The following is a 19,231-nucleotide window of genomic DNA, read 5'->3' on the forward strand; positions in this document are numbered from 1 at the left end:
ATTTCCTCTCAAGCGGAAATATATTTCTGTGGCAAGGATTTAGCTACTGTGAACCCCTTAACATTTCTTGATAGCATAGAGAGGTCTGGTGTTTCTGGTGAGCCAAACCTGGGTTTTTGAACAAGAAAAGTTTAAGTAAATAACATTGTCTAATGTTTTGCAAGCTTATTTTTTCTTTTAGGAATTTCTGAAATAGAATGACTTAGTATCATTTAACAGTGGTTGGCGGATCTGATCTTATATATATTTAACTGTTGTTGAAATTGAATATGACTGCCTTCTTGGCCGAACAATAACTTGGGCTTTTAGTAGATCTCTGTGCTGATAAACGCAGTACCTTGAAGTATGTGTTTAGCTCCTTAAAACTGACTGTGCACTTTCTGTTCAGACTGTTGTTATTTCTTACATAGTCCTTCCTAGTTCTGAATCTCTAATACAGCAAAATCTGTAATAGAGCATACTCGCTTTTTATGTTAGTATGTCTCTTGGTTACAGTGCTGGCCTCAAATCTCGTTGCTGAAATTATCTGGCTCTAGGTGCCAGTGTCAGTGTCTGACAATGTGAAGCTCTGTCAGGCTCTTAAGTATGTTCTCCAGTTTTCCATCAGGATCCTGGACTAAATTAGACCTTTTGAGGTATAGCTTAGAAAGGCAGCCAGAAACTGACCGACAAAGCATTTTTCATACCAGAAACTTTACTATGAAGGTGATAAAGCATTATAGATATTTGGAAACAAGAAGTTTTGAGTAGAGTCTTTTTCTTGGGTCAGCTTATTTTCTCGCTGAGAGCCTGGAATTGCTCTTAGTGTTTTTTGGCTAGATAAGTCATCTTGTCTTAAATCTCTCTCTAGGAAAACTTTAAATGTGCAGATAGCCTCCACCATGCCCACAGCTGCACCATGCAAAATTTTCCCCTTGCGCACAGCAATGGAATGTTTCCATTTTCTTTCCTCATCCTTATCCAGGAAATGCCATATAATTCTTCATGATACAAAGAAGAACTTGGGTTGTATCAGGGCAGAGCAGTAGGAAAGGTTAATTCAGAACTGTGTGCTTTGTCTGTATCTGTTTGATTGTAATTAATTAAGGAGCGGGTGTTCATGCTGTTATATAAAAGCAGTTCAGCAAGCTTGCTGCAGACACATTCATGTATCTGTTCAGTGCACTGTGTGATTTTGTTCAGAGCTTTACCGCTCTGGCAGTGAGAGTTTTTTGTGAGCTCTGATGCTAATAATTTCAGAGTGACATAAAGCTTGTCTGTCTACTCATGAAAATAAATCTAAAGTGGTTGTTGAACAAAATACACAGTTTTCTTCAGTGGTTTCTTGAACAATGTAAGCTTGCAAAAAATAATATGTGAAACTGTAGGTTAAAATTCATTACCTTCCTTTTATAGTCAGTGAAAATAATTTCTTATGATTTCTTTGCACTTTCAGAAACTCCACACTAAACCACAGTATACCCACGTGTATGTTCTGTGTTACAGTGTAAATGCTAGGGAAAATGTTTCATAGAGCTATTAATTGATCTGGGATGCAGATAATAAATTCTGTGAAAACAATTTCTCCAGTTCACATGCTTTGTATAAATCAATTTCTTATGTTTTTATGTCTGAGAAGGTTCTGCCTGGATAAAGAAATGGTTAATTTTGAATTGTTGTTAATAGGATGCCAGACTGTGTGAGAAAGAGTTGGTTAGTATGGCTTAGAAAAATAGCGGGCCAAGTGAAAAATATTACATGGTTTTATGGACTTTTCCATAAACTACTGCTTTTTATATATTAATTTTTTAGGTAATGGAAAAGAAAGCAATCAGTATGTCTTTTGTGTAAATTTTTTTGTGAGAACCTTGATTTTTTTTTTGTTAATAGAAATACATAATTTAGATACAGAAGTAGAAACTGTTGTGTTTATCATGCTTTTCATTTAAAAGTAAATTCTAAAAATGTGCTGTTATAGTAACATGTTTCTTCAATATTTTTCCCAAGTTCTTTGATGTAATATCAACTACTGAGAAACCATTGGCTGAGCAAGACTGGTATCATGGTGCAATTCCACGAATAGAAGCCCAGGAGCTGTTAAAACAGCAGGGAGACTTCTTGGTGCGAGAAAGCCACGGGAAACCTGGTGAATATGTCCTTTCTGTGTTTTCAGATGGACAACGGAGACACTTTATCATACAATATGCTGATGTACGTCCCTGATATAGTACTGAATATTCAATATAAGGAAGTTTATAATTTCAGCTAGACAACTTAGGATCTACAAAGTTTATTCTGGCAAATAGCTTTCGCTTTTATATGAAAATATGAAAGCTGTTGGAAATATCTGCATCAGTGCTGAAAACAGGGGAGAAGGTCATTGTGGGAAACAAAAGGAGAATATGGGTCATTCAGTGTCTGTTATGTTGAAAAGCAATAATTTTGTGTAAATCATTGTACATGGCAAGTAGGTCTTCAAAAAATGTACAGTGGACTTCTAAGTCAGTTAAAATAGACAATTTTTTTTAGTATTACTTTGAGCCCACCCCTGCCTATTAGCTAATTTTTTTTTATCTTGTTTTTATTTTTCACAAAAAAACACTCATAAATTAAAAAGCTATCTTTATTTTAAGCATTTCACTACTTTCTCTTAGGAATTACTTTTGAAATGTAAGACTGATGTTGTTTAATATTGCATAGGTTGGACAGTCTAAACATCACTAGGTCACTAGATCTGTCTGCTTATATATGTAGTAATAGGACATATTCATCTGCTCTTGGGAGGCAAGTTTTCTTGATGTGTTGTGAAAAAAACCCATTAATGGTAAAAATAAAAACAATCTTCTTAAGCTCTGAAAAGGAGGTAGTAAATGATGGCACTGTCGTGATCGTATAACAAGAAGGATTGTGTTCATGAGTGCTTTGGTGGGGAAGTTTGAGTAGAGGTTAGTGCAAGGGATTTGTTTGTTTGCTTACCTTGGTACAAACAGCGTGGGATCAGGCCTCTGCAAATCGGATCTTGGATCACTGACAGGTCCCCATATGGAGAACAAGCTTGATCTCCATATACAAATTTTCTTATGAATGAAATACTTAAGAACAGAGTAGGACATATACCTCTTTTAACAGTGGTCCCTTGGTTGCGTAAGTGTTCCCTGTCTAATTTTGCTGTTATTTTGAAGGCTAATCTTAGTAAAACTATGTGTAGCATAAACAATTTCATTATTTAGCTTTAAGCATCAAAATTCAGTGCTGTCGTTCAAGGCTACTGTTGTTTTCCAGTGCTGCTTATTTAATGCTTTGCTATTTTGAACCTGTTAGTGATCTTAATATGGTCAGGATCCTGTCTAAATACATAGTATCAAAGAACACTGTCTGCCCTGGAGGTCTTATATGGGTGGCAGCGGATGGATATATGGCTAGATGAAATAATAGGCGGTACTGATGATTGTGCTAGGGAGACTCCTAGAACATCAGGCTTTTGCATAATCAGGACAGAAATAATGAAGGGGCTTATTTGAAAGGAATGTGAGATAGTGTTACTGGTCAACCAAAACTGAGTCACTATTACTAAGTGATGAAGTTAAATAACAAAGTAAATAGCAAAAAGTATTGAGACTATGAAAACGTTTTTATCATAGAGAACCAAGAATATGAAAAGTGGTGACATGACTGAGCTATCTTTAATAACAGCAGGAATATATATATTTCGGGAAGTTAGTGCTTTAACCTCTAAGGAAGAGGACCAATGTGTTCTGCAAGGAATTTAACCCTGAGGGCTTAAAATATGCATGCTAACATTAAAGGTTTTCATTGCCCAGTTGTGTGAATAAACTTGAATCACTGTCTGTGCTTTAAGCTTTTTTTTAATTTCGGTAATTGTTTATTGTTGCCTTTGTCAGACTTGTTTATAGCAGTTGCTCTGAAGAGATTCTCTAACTGTAGATGCTGAGTCTTGTATAGGCATGAGACTTTATCCTGTTTCCCAGTCAGCTGCAGTGTACAATTTAAGACGTTAAGCAATTAAAATAATTTTTTTCCCCCTTAACACCTTATAGATTGATATGTCAATCTTCTGCTATGAAAATGTTACATGCTTCTAAGAATATATTGTTACCATTGCATTCAATTATGTATGAAAATAGAAAAAAAAATCATGGAGCTGGGAGGTAGTGGAATTTTGTCTTGCCCACCTTCTCTATGAATTATATGCATGACCTGCCTTTGTCTTTAGCTGTTTTAGACTCTTATATACTTCTTATTGCAGACCTTAATATACCTTTTATTAAAAACCAATTATACATCCTTTACTCTGTGCCAGGCATTTATTAATTTTATCAAACATTGTAAATGCAGTAAGATCTCAGTAAGATAGTGTATCCCCTTTTTATATTGTTGTCAGATGTTTATTTTTAGGTAGTTTTCTGTAATTCCGACTTGTTTTTTCTGGTTCAGAATATTATTATTTCAGTCTGTCAGTTTTAAATTTAACTGTCCTGTCTCTTTAAATTAAGAGTTTAAACAAATACTTATTTTATCATGTTGCCTTAAATGAGTGATGCAGTAATTTTGAACTTATCATCTTTGTAACTATCAATTTAATCCAGTGTAAATGATCAGGAAAGAAATCTAATTCTGTAAAAGTGAACATTTTTCTGTTATTAATGAGGGAAGCTTGATGATGTGCTTTTTAAGCAGCTTCTTGTTCAAAATATTGCTTAGAGAGAAACAATTATTTCCTTTTATCTCCATACAGAACCACTATCGTTTTGAAGGAACTGGGTTCCCAACTATCCCTCAGCTCATAGAACATCATTATACAACAAAGCAAGTTATTACAAAGAAATCAGGTGTTGTTCTACTGAATCCTGTTGTTAAGGTAATGCATACATTAAGAATACCAAGAATTCTGTTTGACTGGCAAGAACCCTGCAGGTGTTGTATTGTTATTCAAAATATATTCCCATACAACTTTTCAGAAGATTTTTCATTGTTGCTTGTTTTCTGACTCTCTTTTTCTGAGCTTTTTCAACCTTCACTTTTCCATGCAACATATTCCTTGAAAATAACACTGCATCCTGATTTGCATAGTAACTCTGTATTATCTTGTAAGAATGTATTCAGCATTCTGAATACATTCTGAATACAATAAATATCCTTCTGCTTCAATTTTTGGTTTCCCATTTGGATTGCACTGCCATGTAATAGAGAACAAGAGTTCGTTGACCATAAAGTTATGATAAAGACTTTTTTTGATTAAATGGTCTTCTTTAAGTGTTAAAGTTCTCATGAAATTTGGAAAAGGGATGGAAATATTAAACTATTCCAGTGCTCAGAAAGTTTAGGAGTCTTCTTGGAATCTTCTAGTAGTTGTGTTTTTAGTATCTTCTTAGTTGATATTTCATGCATAAGCCAACTCTTCCACTGAAATACTTGCACTTTAACTATGAGTAAGCCATTTATTGATTTTTTTCTTAAAAGGCTAGTTTCAAGCATGTGTAAAGCACCTTCTCTGTTCTGCAATATTTTAGAAAGTATAACAATTTGTATTTCAGAGTTTATTTCTTACTGCAGAATCCTAGTTCTTTTCTACTAATAGTACTAAGAAATTAAAGCATATTCCTTTCCTCAAAATCAATGCAATTTTTTACACTTATCTGTGCTTACCTGTTTTATATAATTTTGAAATTTAAAGAATTCAAACAGTGTAAATATGCATTTGAGGTTGATGTCTTGCTGATTAAAGAACTGACATTTTATTGAACTTAAAGTATTGCTTAAACTCATTGTAGAACATGTGAGAAAGCATAGAACATTATTCTTGATGTCTGAATAGTTGTATTTTGATATAAAGTATTTAAACTGAAAATAAAAGGCTGTCAAACTAAAATGAAATCTTTTTATGTCTGTTAACAAATTTTTTATCTTTTATAATACCCTTTTTGTTTTAAATATCTAATTCTTTTTCTGTTTCTGGCTTTTTTCTGCCTTTATATGATGTACATACTATGAGAGCAGCGTTCTTTTAGCAAATATAAAACTATACTGCAGTATATTACTTCATACTAAATGATAACAGAACATTGCTATTCTCTGTTAATGTCAAGCAGGAATTCATCATCTGGAAAACAATATATCTTCATTCTATGTTTTTTACTTTGAAGACAGAGAGTTTTCATGTTTCTGACATTTTTATGTCATTTTGCTATCTTTTTTTTATAAAGTTAAGTTTTAATTATGCAAAGTTTTGTATAACTATGTGTAGTCAAAAAATTTTTCTAGTACTATGCTGTGGAATAAATATGGTCAGAAATTACTTTCTCGATCATTTCTCCATACTGTACTTGATCTCATGGCCTTTGAGGTGTAAATGTAGAAATAGATAATCTAAATTCCTTGACGACAAACATGTATGGCTGTGTGGTGGGTGTTTCCAGGATTTCGATCCATACCACTACCACTAGATTCAGATGTATCATAACCTCCTTACAAACCGATGGAGGACAATACTTAAGACAGAATTATTAGATTTTCTACTATCACTGGGTACAACGTAAATTTTTGGTTTTTTCTTATTTTAAGGGAGAAAATTAAGTGGGCCCACTCCTTTCTGGACTCTTTAACTAACGTTATTCTTAGTATTAACTAAAATTAGTGGAAATATTACTATTTCCTCTAGGATCATGTTAATTTTATGACCAATTTGTAGCTGATTTGAGTTGCAGGGAGAAGTGCTTGGGTAATTCAGGTTTCCAAAAGTGTTGCAAGTAATGGCCTCTGTCCATAGAAGTGAATTGCACAGGTTCTTTTTTTGCTTGCTTTTTAATATGACTTACTTTATGCTGGAGTGCATCAGTCTTAATATTCAAGAGTACTTGAACCCTTGAAAGAGTACCATTTAGGGTTGATGAACTTTTCAGTTTTCATTCTGATAGGTTATGTGAAGTAATGGAAAGGATGTCTGTGGTAATACTGACTCTTAATGCTAAGAAGAATATTGGGTAACAAGAAAGTTTATAGTATAGAGTTTTTTTAAATATACGTATTGCATATATTATAAGTGGACTTTCACAAATTTGTGAAGCATGATCTAAGTGTCTGATAGCTACTTATAATTTGTGTAAACTAAAACCTACTTATAGTGTTCTTAATGCTTCACGAACAAGAATTTAAACCAAATAAGATACTAATGGTATTAAATGGGTATTAAATGGGTGATTTAAGTTGCATTAGGTCGGCTGTTTGAAAAAAATTTAAATTGTTTTCTTTTGTAATTTCTTTCAGAATGAGCTACCTTTTTATGATGATTTTTAGCTCCCATCTGATAAACTAGCTGTTGGAAAAAAGTATTTCAGAACTAAGAAAAAGAATGTTGTGAGCTTTCCTCTTTTAATTTGTGTGGAGCTCTGGCTTTTGTATGGGGTAGTGAAGACATTTTTAGTTATTTTCAGAAATAGCGTATGCACTCTGACATCTAGCATTGGGGGTAGTTTTTATGCATATAATATACTATTACCAGAATATCTTTGATTATTTCCTTAGAATTCACTTGGCATCTGCAAAGATGAGGGGTTTTTGTTCGTATTATAGCTGCAAAGCAGTTTTGAACTTTCATGCGATCTTTAATCTTTTTATGCAAATTGGTGTCCATGTAATAACCTTTTTAAAAAGTGAAAGTTAAATATGACAAAGAAATTCACGGGAAAAAAATGATGGAGTGTAGTTTGGTTTGTTTTCCTTCCTTCCCACAGTCATTCATCCTCTTTTACCGTATTAGTAAAATTAGTGTTCACCTTCTGTGACGTTGCCCTTGAAAGGAAGACTCTTCATTGAGTTATAAAAAGGCCTGTGCTGTGTCACATTTGTGTAGACCAAATCTACCTGCTTGGAATTTTAATGATACTGTAATAATAGAATTCAAATTAGAAAAAACTGAGGGCATTAAAAGGATATCTGCAAGTGATTTATGTAGTGGGAAAGGCTCTTATATTTATTTATAATCTTTCAGAAAAAAATGCACATTATGTTCTTCAGTTTATTATTGATAGAATGTCTGGTACGTAAAGCCTCTGAGTAACCTCAATGCATACCTAAGGACTTCATTAGGAGAAATGCTATTTTAACCATATTAAATACAGTTTAACTTTCCAACATCTTTGACTTCATATTGTGGAAGCTTTTAAATTTTCTTAAACACGTCTTTTACATTTAAGAAATCTGTATTAAGTTGTGGATATTCTTCAGTTTGAGTGCTAGAAAAATAGGATCCACAAAGATTTTTTTTTGGATACTTCTACCTTAATGTTTTTGTTTGGATCAGAAATGCAGCTTTGAAGCAGATCTGTGCAGTGCCACTTAGAATGCTGTGGTTCCATTACTGAGCAGTCTTTGAGGATGCAAACTTCGCTCCTTTCAAATGAAACAAAATAGGAGGGTGTACAACTTCTGATGGAAGGGAATTCAGTCTTCAGAAGCAGGAAAGATCTAGTATGCAATAATGCTTTTCTCCTAGAACGTATGTCTCTGGTCCTCAGCACTAACTGTTTCATTCTGGAGAACTGCTACTATTTCACTGGTGCTAATGTAGTCCTAATCATTGAATCCTCTGAAGTAAATTCAAATTTTGACCTCATGAAAAAAAAATTAATTGCTAGTTTGTCAAATGAGTTAGGCTATCTGTACATAGCCGGTAACTTTCATTTAAAAGTATATTTTGGTATATTTTGATGTGACAAAGAAGCCTGTGATATGACCTCAAACATTTTCTGTACATTGGAAAATGATTAACCATAAATAATGTCGAGTAAGATAAATGAAAAGCCTTAAAAGCAAAAAAGATGATGTATTTCATAGTAGCGGTTCTAATGGTGATGACTGTTTTGCAAATGACATGAGAATTCCACGTGGATCTGATGCTGTCAAGATACGAGTTTGTTAATGAATTAGACATGGAAAGATATGAAGAAGTAGAAATTCAAGTGAGAATATAAAAACAGAGAGATTATTTTCATGAAAATGTCTCATTAAAATCTGACATGACCCTAATTTTTCAGTCACAGCACTGATTTGTGCTGTATTTTGTATTTAGAAGTATTTGAGCTCAGCTTTCCAGGACTGAAACCATAAACAAGTTATTTGCTTCATGTTTCAGCTTCTTAGTGTTATCACAGAGCTAGTACTGTCTCCTTTAGCAATTAGTTAACATACACTTATTCATGCAAAGCTAAGCGGAAGTTGTTTCTCTGGATTTTGGCTCCCTTTAGTGTTGGTTGGTTTTGCAGGCGTCTTGCTTGGTTTTGCTTCATTTTTGCTATGTCTGCTGTTGCAGAAAACGTGTGCTTATGGCACAGGTAAGTGTATGTTTCTTAGGCCAGCAACACTGCTGACATGGAGGAATTGAAGGAGGTCGCTGAATAGCCTCACTTCCAGGCAAGCCTTCTTAGACCTGTTAAGAGAAGGTGGAGAGAAGCAGAGGCTTATCAAGGAGACTTTCAAGTTTATCACGAGGTAGCCCTATCAGTCAATTAGAGATTGTCATCTTGTGACAGGAAAGTGCTCCAAAGGGAAACAACTGTAGTAATGGGTTAGGGTTAGGCATTTTAAGAAGGTCAAATGGCATTTGTTTGACCTGAGGTTCAGCTTTTAGAAGTAGAAATCTTAGCTGAAAAGAAGAATCAGGCTAAAGAAGTGAGTTATTGCAATTTTATCTAGACTAGGTTTGTAGCTCCAAAGACAATCCCACTGTGAATGACCTGCTTAGTACCAACACAGGTGACCAGGCTTGTAGGAATGCTGAGAAGAGCCTGGTGGTCGTGGTCTCTGTGTGTTGACTTTTGGCCCAAAGCTGTAATTCTCGTGCATGCGATCAAAGTCCGATACATGCATTTTTAAATGTTGATGTATATATTCTATTTATTTAAGGAAATGAAATCCACAATACAAAGTAAAGATTTATAATACGGTAGAAGGTATACTTATAGAAAATGACTGTATTTATTGCATAAGCATGAAATCAGTCTTTTGCCACTTATTTGCCATTCTGTATTATTGTGATCATGCAGAAGGCCTGTGATTCATATGTCAGGGAAATTGGCAGTATTTTTTTAGTATAATAGGAGAATTTAGACATCTTTTCAATAAGTTCTTTAGTTTAATTCTGGAATCTGAAGAAAAGCTGCAGCTATATTTACTTGATAAGAGAAATTCATATCATTGCATTTCAGTTATGTTTGTATTACCCCAGAATACAGAGATGTTACAGCATTTGCTTTTAAGGTTTTTTAGTAGGGAAGGTTGCAATATTTCTGTCAGTTACCAAAAGAAATACATCTGCTGTAATGGTGATCTGTGCTTGTCAAGTTATTGCATCCTAATGAGAAAAAGGAAAAAGGAAATTTTCTCTTTTTGCTAGCAAAGTACTAAACAGTATGTATGATTTCAGATATCTTGACTACTTTTAAAATTTAGAGGATTTTTTCTCAAAACATCTCTTAAAAATATATTTTAATAACAGAGGCACCTAAGACTACCTGAACAAGGAGTAAAAGAGTTAATTTTATGTCCAGTTTTCTGTAGTTTTTTTTTTTTTTTCTAAAGGCTACAACATTAAAAATCTGCTCTGATTAATGTTTCTGGTTCAGTCTTGTATTTATGGTATGTCTTTTCATGTTCAGGTTTAGAATAAAATCAGAAGGTAACACTTTAAATATAAACCTAGAAAAAGGTGCATTTTGTCAGGTGTATGAATTCCATTTTTGCAAACAAGGTGTAATATTTGAGCAATGCCTTCAAGAAAAATCTCTGTCCTAGAAATATCAAAAAGGGCATCTCAGTTGCATGTATGATCCTGGTATCTGTACTATTCATAAAAAATTCGAGCGCTACGTGTTGCTATGTGGAGTGAAAAGAGCAAAAAAAGATTATCTCGAACACAAATGAAATAGTGGGATGTAGAAAAATAACCAAAATTTATGAAGCAGGAGATAGACGTAAACCATTCTTACTAAAAAAAATTTTAAAAAGTGTGTTGGAAGGGGGAAAAAAATTAAATAGAAGATTTCAGAGGAAAGGGGGTTTGACAAAAATGGATAACTAGGAGAATAAACTATTTAAATTAAAGAATTCTTCAGGAAAAATTATTTAGTAATGTAATTTAGTTATGTAAACCACTTCAGGAACCTAAGCATACATAAATCTGTGGGACTTTGTGAGGTGCATCCTAGAATCCTGGAGGGATTGGCTGTTCTGGTTGCCAAGCCACCCTCCATGATATTTGCGAAGTCATGGCAATCAGGGAAAGTCCCCAGTGAGAAAGGGAAATGTTGCAACCATTTTCAAAAAGGATAGAAAGGAGGACCCTGGCAATTACCAACCTGTCAACCTCATCTCTGTGCCTGATAAAATCATGGAAGAGATCCTCCTAGAAGCCATGCTAAGGTATGTGTAAAACAGGAAGGTGAGTTGAGACAGCCAGCACAGTTTCACTAAGGGCAAGCCTTGCCTAGCCAGCCTAGTGGCTTTCTATGATGGAATTACTAAATCAGTGGATGAAGGAAGAGCTATAGATTTCACTTGTATGGACTTCTGTAAAGCCTTTTGTAAAGACCCACAGCATCCTTCTCTTTAAATTGAAGAGATATGGATTTGGTAGGTAGATTGTTTGCTGGATGGGGAATGGGTTAGGTGGTCGCATCTAGAGGGTAGTGGTCAACGTCTCAGTACCTGGATGGAAATCACTGATAAGTGGTTTCCGTCAGTGGTCCATGTTGGGAACAGTACTCTTTAGTATCTTCACTAATGACGTAATGGGATTGAGTGTACCCTCAGCAAGTTTACAGGTGACACCAAGCTGAGTGGTGTGGTCGACATGCCTGAGGGACAGCCTGCCACTCAGAGAAACACGGACAAGCTTGAGAAGTAGGTCAATGTGAACCTCATGATTAGTGCAGCTGATTCACTGGAGAGGAGGTACGCCATCTAGATGGACCTTGAGAGGACTGATGAGAAGTCCTGTGTGAACCTCATAAAGGTCAACAATGCCAAGTGCAAGATTGTGGACCTGCATTGAGGTGATGCCAAGTATTAAGACAGTCATAGGTTTCAGAGAGTCTGAACAAGAGATAGACTGGTGGAACCACTTCCTGAGCTTTCTGAAACATAAACAGAGACAGACACTGGAAAGAGCACCTGATCAAAGGGATTTTGTATCCTCCCGCATTCAGGATGTAGGCAGGGACTTAGAGGGAAGTAGTGAGTGGAAGCAAGTCCACCAATGGGGCAGCAAGCGATCCCCCTCCTTGTCCACACCTCCCCAGGTGCCTCTGCACAATACAAATGACACTTTTAGCTTTGGAGGGCCAATCAGTGGACAATGTGGGTGCTGATCCATCTGCAACATAGGAGGGGCCAAGACCAGAACAACCTCCCCCTCCCCTCCCATATTACTACAGCCACCTTAATGATGAAAGGGCGAATCATGGTTATAGGAGACTCCCTGCTGAGAGGAACAGAGGGTCCAATTTGTTGAGCAGACCTTATTCATAGGGAAGTCTGCTGCCTCCCAGGAGCCGAGGTAAGGGGTATTGCTAAGAAACTCCCCACTGTGATACAGCCCTCAGACTACTACCTGTTACTACTCTTCTGGAAAAGTAGCACAGCAAGCTGTAGGCAATCCAGGAGACTCCGAGAGTGCATTGAAGATAATTTCCTAACCTAGGTAATCAACACCCCTACCCAAGGGGTTGCAATACTGGACCTGATAATCACCAATGCAAGTGACCTCATCAGTGACATCAAGAACAGAGGCAGCCTGGGATGCAGTGATCACACACTGATGGAGTTCAAGGTCCAGAGGGATATGGGTCAGGCAAAGAATATAGGCAGCACTCTGAATTTTAGGAAAGCAAACTTCCAGCTCTTTAAGGAGTTAGTAGGACCCCTTGGGATACGGTCCTTGGGGGCAAGGGAGGAGAATAGAGCTGGCAAATATTTAAGGAAGCTTTCCCTAAAGCACAAGAGCGCTCAGTCCCCATATGTAGGAAAATAGGCAGGGAGGGGAAGAGACTGGCATGCCTGAGTCAAGATCTGCTGGTCAAAATGAAAAGCAACAGAGAACTGTATGAACAGTGCAAGCGGGGACAGGGAACCTGGGAAGGGTGTAGGGACGCTGTCCGATTGTGTAGACATGTGGTCAGGAAGGCCAAGGTGCAGCTGGAGCTCAACTTGGCAAGGGAAGTGAAGACTAACAAGAAGGGCTTCTACAGGTATGTCAATCAGGAAAAGAAGGTTAGGGAGAGTGTACCCCCATTGATAGATGAAAACAAACTTTTTAGCGGGGTCTGTTGCAATAGGACAAGGGGTAATGGTTTTAAACTAAAAGATAATAGATTTAGACTAGGTAGAAGGAAGAAATTTCTTACTATGAGAGTGGTGAAACACTGGAACAGGTTGCCCAGAGAGGTGGTAGATGCCCCATCCCTGGAAACCTTCAGGGTCGGTTTGGATGAGGCTCTTCAAACCCAAACCATTCTATGATTCTATGAAATACCTGAAGGGAGGATTCAAAGAGGACGGAGCCAGGCTCTTCTCAGTGGTGCCCAGTGACAGGACCAGAAGCAATTAGCATAAACTGTGAGGGTGACGAGTGACTGAGCACTGGCACAGGTTTCCCAGGTGATGTGGAACCTTCCACCTTGGAGGTAATTACAAGCCATCTGGACATGATTCTGGGCAACTGGCTCCAAGGGATCCTGACTGAGCAGTGGGTTGCACCAGATGACCTCCAGAGGTCCTTGCATACCTCAGCCATTCTGTGAAGGCACATTGAAGGACTAGATCTCTGTGAGGGTGAGCTAGTTGTGAAAGTTGAAACACTACTTTCAATGAATTTATTTTCTTCAGATGAGTTAAGTTAAAAGGAGTGATTCTAAGTTAAGGGTGTTCTACAGAATGTCTGGCAGAAAAACTTGTAGGCTTACAATACTCTTCAAGTTAAAAACAAGGTAATTAATTAAGTGCTAGACATAGTTGTTTCTTTCTTATCTCACTGTGTGAATGTTTTAAATTAAAAAAATACACATAGTAAATTTGTTTGCTTAATTATAGGCCTGTTTGTTCAAAAGAAATTCTGACTAAATGAGGAGGACACTGTAATTAATTCTCAGACCTCTGAGTTTTAGAAAAAGATACAAAAGATACAGTAAGATACAACAAAAAAAGTAGTTTCCTATAGACCACATAAGAAAATTTTCTCAAGCCAAAGTCATTAGTATGATAGAAAAAAACCCCATATTTGCTGAATAAAGCTTTCAGAAGAGTACACAAGTAATAACAGAAGCTGCTAATATTTAGCTGAGGCACTTCGTGTGTCTGTACCACTTCCCTTTTTGTGTCCTTCATTGACTGGCTTTTTATCTGCTGCCAGAGCTTTTGCTGTTCTGAATAATGAGTTAGTGGTATGTGAGAAACTAGTAAAATCTTGTTAAAGAATAATGTATATCTGATGTAAAAAACTTAGTGCATCCAGCTTCATTTAAACCACTGGCATTTGTGTAGCGTTGTATGACTACTGATTCAAAGCCATCATCTGTCTCTCTTGGGCTGCAGATAGAGCTTACTGATATTCACGCTGCAAATCTCATAAATTAAGACTACAGATTCATATTATAGCCCAGTCAAGTGAACAGGTTGCTGGTGCCACGAAAGTGTGTATGTGTAGGAGCGGTAGATACTCTCTCTTCCTTTTCCTTGTTGTGTGGCTTTGCCTTTTTTCTTGGTCGTTCTTAATCACAAAATAAGCTAACAAAACAGTTTATTTGAAATTTTGCCAGCTTAATTATATTCCGTTTCAAGGTTTTTAACATGTTTGCTGAAGATAGAAAGTTAGTGCAAGATAAGGAGGTGTGGCTAGGAAGGAATAAGATGAAGGATCTTGGGCTTTTGTTTTGAACAAAATAGTAACTTGACAGAAGCTCTAATATGGAACTGCACTTCTTTGAAAGGAATTGCATACTAACCGCTACAATTAAGAAATTAATTTGGAAGGACTGTTGGATAGGTAAAGGAACAGTTTTGGAGATAGTATGCCTTACTGCATTGATGTTGCCAAAGGGATGAGTTAAATGTTTTATCTCCTGAGGAAAAGAAACCATCTAACTGGAAACAGCTGGATGTTTTGAAGTTGGGATGGACCTAAGTATGTGGCCAAGTATGTTACGTAGTTCAAGGACACTGTCTTGGACATTTTTCTATACATCTGTAGTCCTCCAGCCCCAGTTATACATGCCTCTTCATGCACATAGGTGGAAATTAAAATGGGTTTCTGAATATGTGAAAGTATTTTCTCCTCTTTTAACCATTTGAATGTATTTATTTATGCATGCATAGTATGACTCTGCTTTTGCATTCCTCTCATGAAATTGTATAGAATGTTTAAATGAAAAGCTATGTTATCACACAGTTTTGTTTACCTTTGAGCAGAAGGCTGTCACTGTTTTAGAGGACGTATGTGTAATAGAGGGCAGACAATTTCTTTTTCAATGTGTTTAGTTAACGGGTGATTCAGGTTGGTTCAGTCTGGGAACTGAATTTTCTGTATCAAATAGAGAGGAATACTGAAAGTTCACTTAGTGTGTTTGAAATATAGTGGTTTTGGCATAAACTTGACTTTCCTTTTCCTGTGCTTAAGGATTTCATGTTCTATGTCTTGTTCTTTCTCGTGTTTTTTTCTCCTTTTCTTTATTTCCTGTATTATTCCTGAAAGATGCTTGTCTCTCTGGTCCTTTGATGAATGGGAGAGTATAAACTTAGGCAAATACTGTGCAGTTTTAAAAAGAAAACAAAATGAAGAAAATTGGTTTTGTAAGTTGAATTGTTTTGTCTATTGCTCTTCAAGAAACAATGCTCAGAGAAAGGTTGTGCAGTTAATCTGAGGTCACTCTGCAGTTTATGTGCTCCATAATGGCTTTTGCAAATCTCAGTTCTACTCTGTTGGTTTATGGCCATTTAGAATTTGGTTTAGCAGGAAGGTTGAACTTCACGGTGTTTTTTTATGGAACAATAACAAGTCCAATGAAATTCTACTTTTTCCAAGGATGTAAACCTATTCACACTATTATTCTTTTTTACAGCTCACATTGAGCTCCATCAGCGTGGCTTAATACAGTGCTGATAATAATGCAAAACAGCATTTGTAACAATTTTAACAGCTCATGAATCTTTATTCTGAAACAATTTTAAAGAAGTTGTCAGTGGGGTTTTTCAAAATGCCTCTCGTAAAACTCACTTGTTTTTATGAAAAATCTTTTCCACTAGCTACCTTTACTTCTGTACTTAATCTGAAGGACTTGAAACATAGTTTATGATTCATGAAATTGATTTGCATTTAGATCTACTGGCATAGGTGATGTCAAAAATAGTATTTCTCTAAGAAGATCATTTCTTATTTCCACATTGATAGGCCATGTCCACACGTGTACGACTGTTACTTTCTTTTCTTTTTATCTGGTTCATCAAGTTCTCATAAGTGGTATTTGAATACCAATGTAATGAAAAGTCATCTGTGGTTATGATTTTCTTAGCCATTAAAAAGAATCTTATTCTAGTTATCCTTTATACTGACAAAAGAAAGATTGATTTCCATTTCTGTTGTTGTGGAAAAATTGATCTTAGCTGAAATCCTTCAGACTACTGATATTTTCTATTTCATCTGGAAGAAGGAGAGCAAAGACTACTTTCCAAAATATTTTTTCTGAAAGCATTTTTTCTGCTTACAACATGAAGAAACAAGCATAATACATATTTATGCACCATGCTCATAAGATGCTGAAAATATCCCTCTATTTTATGGTTTTTTTTTAAAGAATGTTAATAAAGAATTTACTGGGGAGGAAGGGAGGTGGGCAGAGCGGGAAACAGGAATGGTATTTAGGCGTTTGCTAAATTCCCCAAGCTGTGTTCAGATAGATTCTTAGGTTTGGAACTCTTACATGTCATGCTTTCAGCCTAGCTGGCAACTAAGCACTATGCAGCTGCTTGCTTGCCTCCCCACAGTGGGATGAGAAGGAGGATGAAAAAAAAAGTAAAATTCGATCCCAAGCAGCAATTGCTGGCCCCTGTCCAGCTCCCCTAGTTTATATACTGACCATAATGTCATATGATATGGTATATCATTTTGACCAGCTTAGGTCAGCTGTTGTGGCTATACTCCCTCCCAGCTTCCCACGTACCCTCTGTCTTCTCACTGACAGGCCAGCATGGGAAGCTGAAAAGTACTTGACTGCTTAGCAGCAATTAAGAACATAAATGTGTTATCAACATTATTTTCATCCCAAATCCAAAACGGAGCACTACGCTAGCTGCCAGAAAGGAAATTAACTTCCTAGCTGAAACCAGGATATTATGTTTTTTCCATTCTTTTAAAGCAATATGCCTTGCTTTTGGTCAAGTCATTTTGATGTTCCCTAAATCAACTAAGGTTTCCAATTTCTAGAAGGTTTTAGCCTTTTTTTGCTTTCGTCACATCTGCTGTTAAGATGAAAATTAGTGGCAAAATTTGGTATAGATTCTGCCTTCATTAGTATGAAGGTATCTAGCTTCATAATTTGAATGTGGTCTGAACTAGCTAGCGTAAATAATGTGACAAAGAACCTGAGTTAAGTAAATAACAGTGATGATAACATGCAAGTCTAATTTATTCACATGTGATGGAACCTCATCAGGATTTTCTCACTCTTCCTCTTTTACATATCTTGCTTTGATGTCTGAGTGAGAATCTTGGTTCTGTTTGATCGTACTTTGAAACTGAGTGCAAGGACAGGTGACATTTTCTTTTTATGCCTTTTTCTCCCTCATTTTAGGAATGGTTTTAAAAGACCAAATTTCTGGATTTCTGAATTCTGTTTGGAAATAAGAATAATCATTAAAATAACAAAGAAGTGTCTCAAGCACTAATTTCTGTACCTGGATTTGTCTAAGGTGCTTTTATATTCTGTGGTCCAAGATTAACAGTAAAAAAAACTGAACAAGCATGAAGTGAATAGTGATTTATGTTTACTGGTGTTACAAGAAGAGGGCTGTATCGTGTGCCTTAGGAGGAGGTTATAATCTTGGAAGAAAATTAAAGACTTAGCTAGTGCTAGGGCTTAGGCACATCTCTCTGCACAGGGTTTACAGTGTTAAATGTGTCCTGTGGCACCTGAACTTTTTCTCCTCTTTCTAAAAGTAATCTCAAGAGAATTAGTTTACCTTTCATGTAGAGGAATAGGATGTACTATGAAGGCTGCCATCTTTTTATCCAGAAGTTCAATAATTTGCACAAAGTGAAGGCTATATAAGAGTCAGGAGAAGAATGGGAGGAGAGTTGTATTTTGATACCTTCTACTGGGGAAAAACTTACTGTTTTTATAGTCCTTATGGCTTTCACTAAACCTGGAAGAGAAAAACTGTGATGGAAGAACAAAACTCAATAGCTTATGGATGAAGAGAGAGAAATTAAATAAATAGAAGTTCTGTGTTACAGTTTCTATTCCATTAATTGTGTTATAGCAATGTCTTCCCATGGATCCTCTCACAAATACTCCTTGTCTTGGGTTCTATTGTAAATACATAAGTTAAAAGACTAGGTGAATGATGAGAAGTGCAATAAAAAACAGCGCAGTATGCCAAAGGTTGCATCATTTTCTTTAGCTGTCTGCTTTTGATGTCTGTGTGGGTGGTGCCTGATGAGTAGTGAAAGAACAGTTCTGAAGAGATTCCAGCTAGAATCATAGAGTCATAGAATCACCAGGTTAGAAGCAGGAATGATTGTTGAAGCGGCATCTGCCTCTTTTTCAATCTGCTGGCTCAGCCATGTAGCCACAGGAAGGACGCATATGATGAGTCTCCTAAATTTGAGATGTAGTCTCTATACCTACAAAAGTAATCAAAGATTTCCATTCGTAGAAAGCTCTTATAAGCAGCAAACTCTCAATTTATGTACAATTGAGATAAATATCCACTTACTGATACCTTGTGAAACTGATGCTAGCAGGACAGTACAATTTATATGTACTCATCAGTAAAGGTTTCTTTTCTAAACCACCAACAAGAACTTCAGTAACACAGATGGCCAAACTTCGAACAATCCTTTGTGAAAAATCTGGCAGAACCATGGGAATGTAATGAATAGGTTACACTGGTATAATAAATGACTGAAAGTTTTCATAAAAAAGAGGAGCACAAGTAGTGATTAATGTACTGATGCAGTGATAGCTAA

General features: G+C 36.2%; 1 protein-coding gene across 4 annotated transcripts in view; it reads left to right on the plus strand.

Moving 5' to 3' along the window:
* FER (FER tyrosine kinase) overlaps positions 1-19,231 on the plus strand; it is a 155,918-nt gene that overhangs the window by 75,039 nt on the left and 61,648 nt on the right. For all 4 annotated transcript variants that reach the window (XM_054053621.1, XM_054053622.1, XM_054053623.1 and 1 more), the window contains exons 12-13: positions 1,987-2,190; positions 4,736-4,858. In XM_054053621.1, the coding sequence (XP_053909596.1) occupies positions 1,987-2,190; positions 4,736-4,858 (327 nt within the window). The remainder of the gene's footprint in view (positions 1-1,986; positions 2,191-4,735; positions 4,859-19,231) is intronic.

The sequence above is a fragment of the Cuculus canorus genome, chromosome Z, assembly GCF_017976375.1.
Source record: "Cuculus canorus isolate bCucCan1 chromosome Z, bCucCan1.pri, whole genome shotgun sequence".
NCBI lineage: Eukaryota > Metazoa > Chordata > Aves > Cuculiformes > Cuculidae > Cuculus > Cuculus canorus.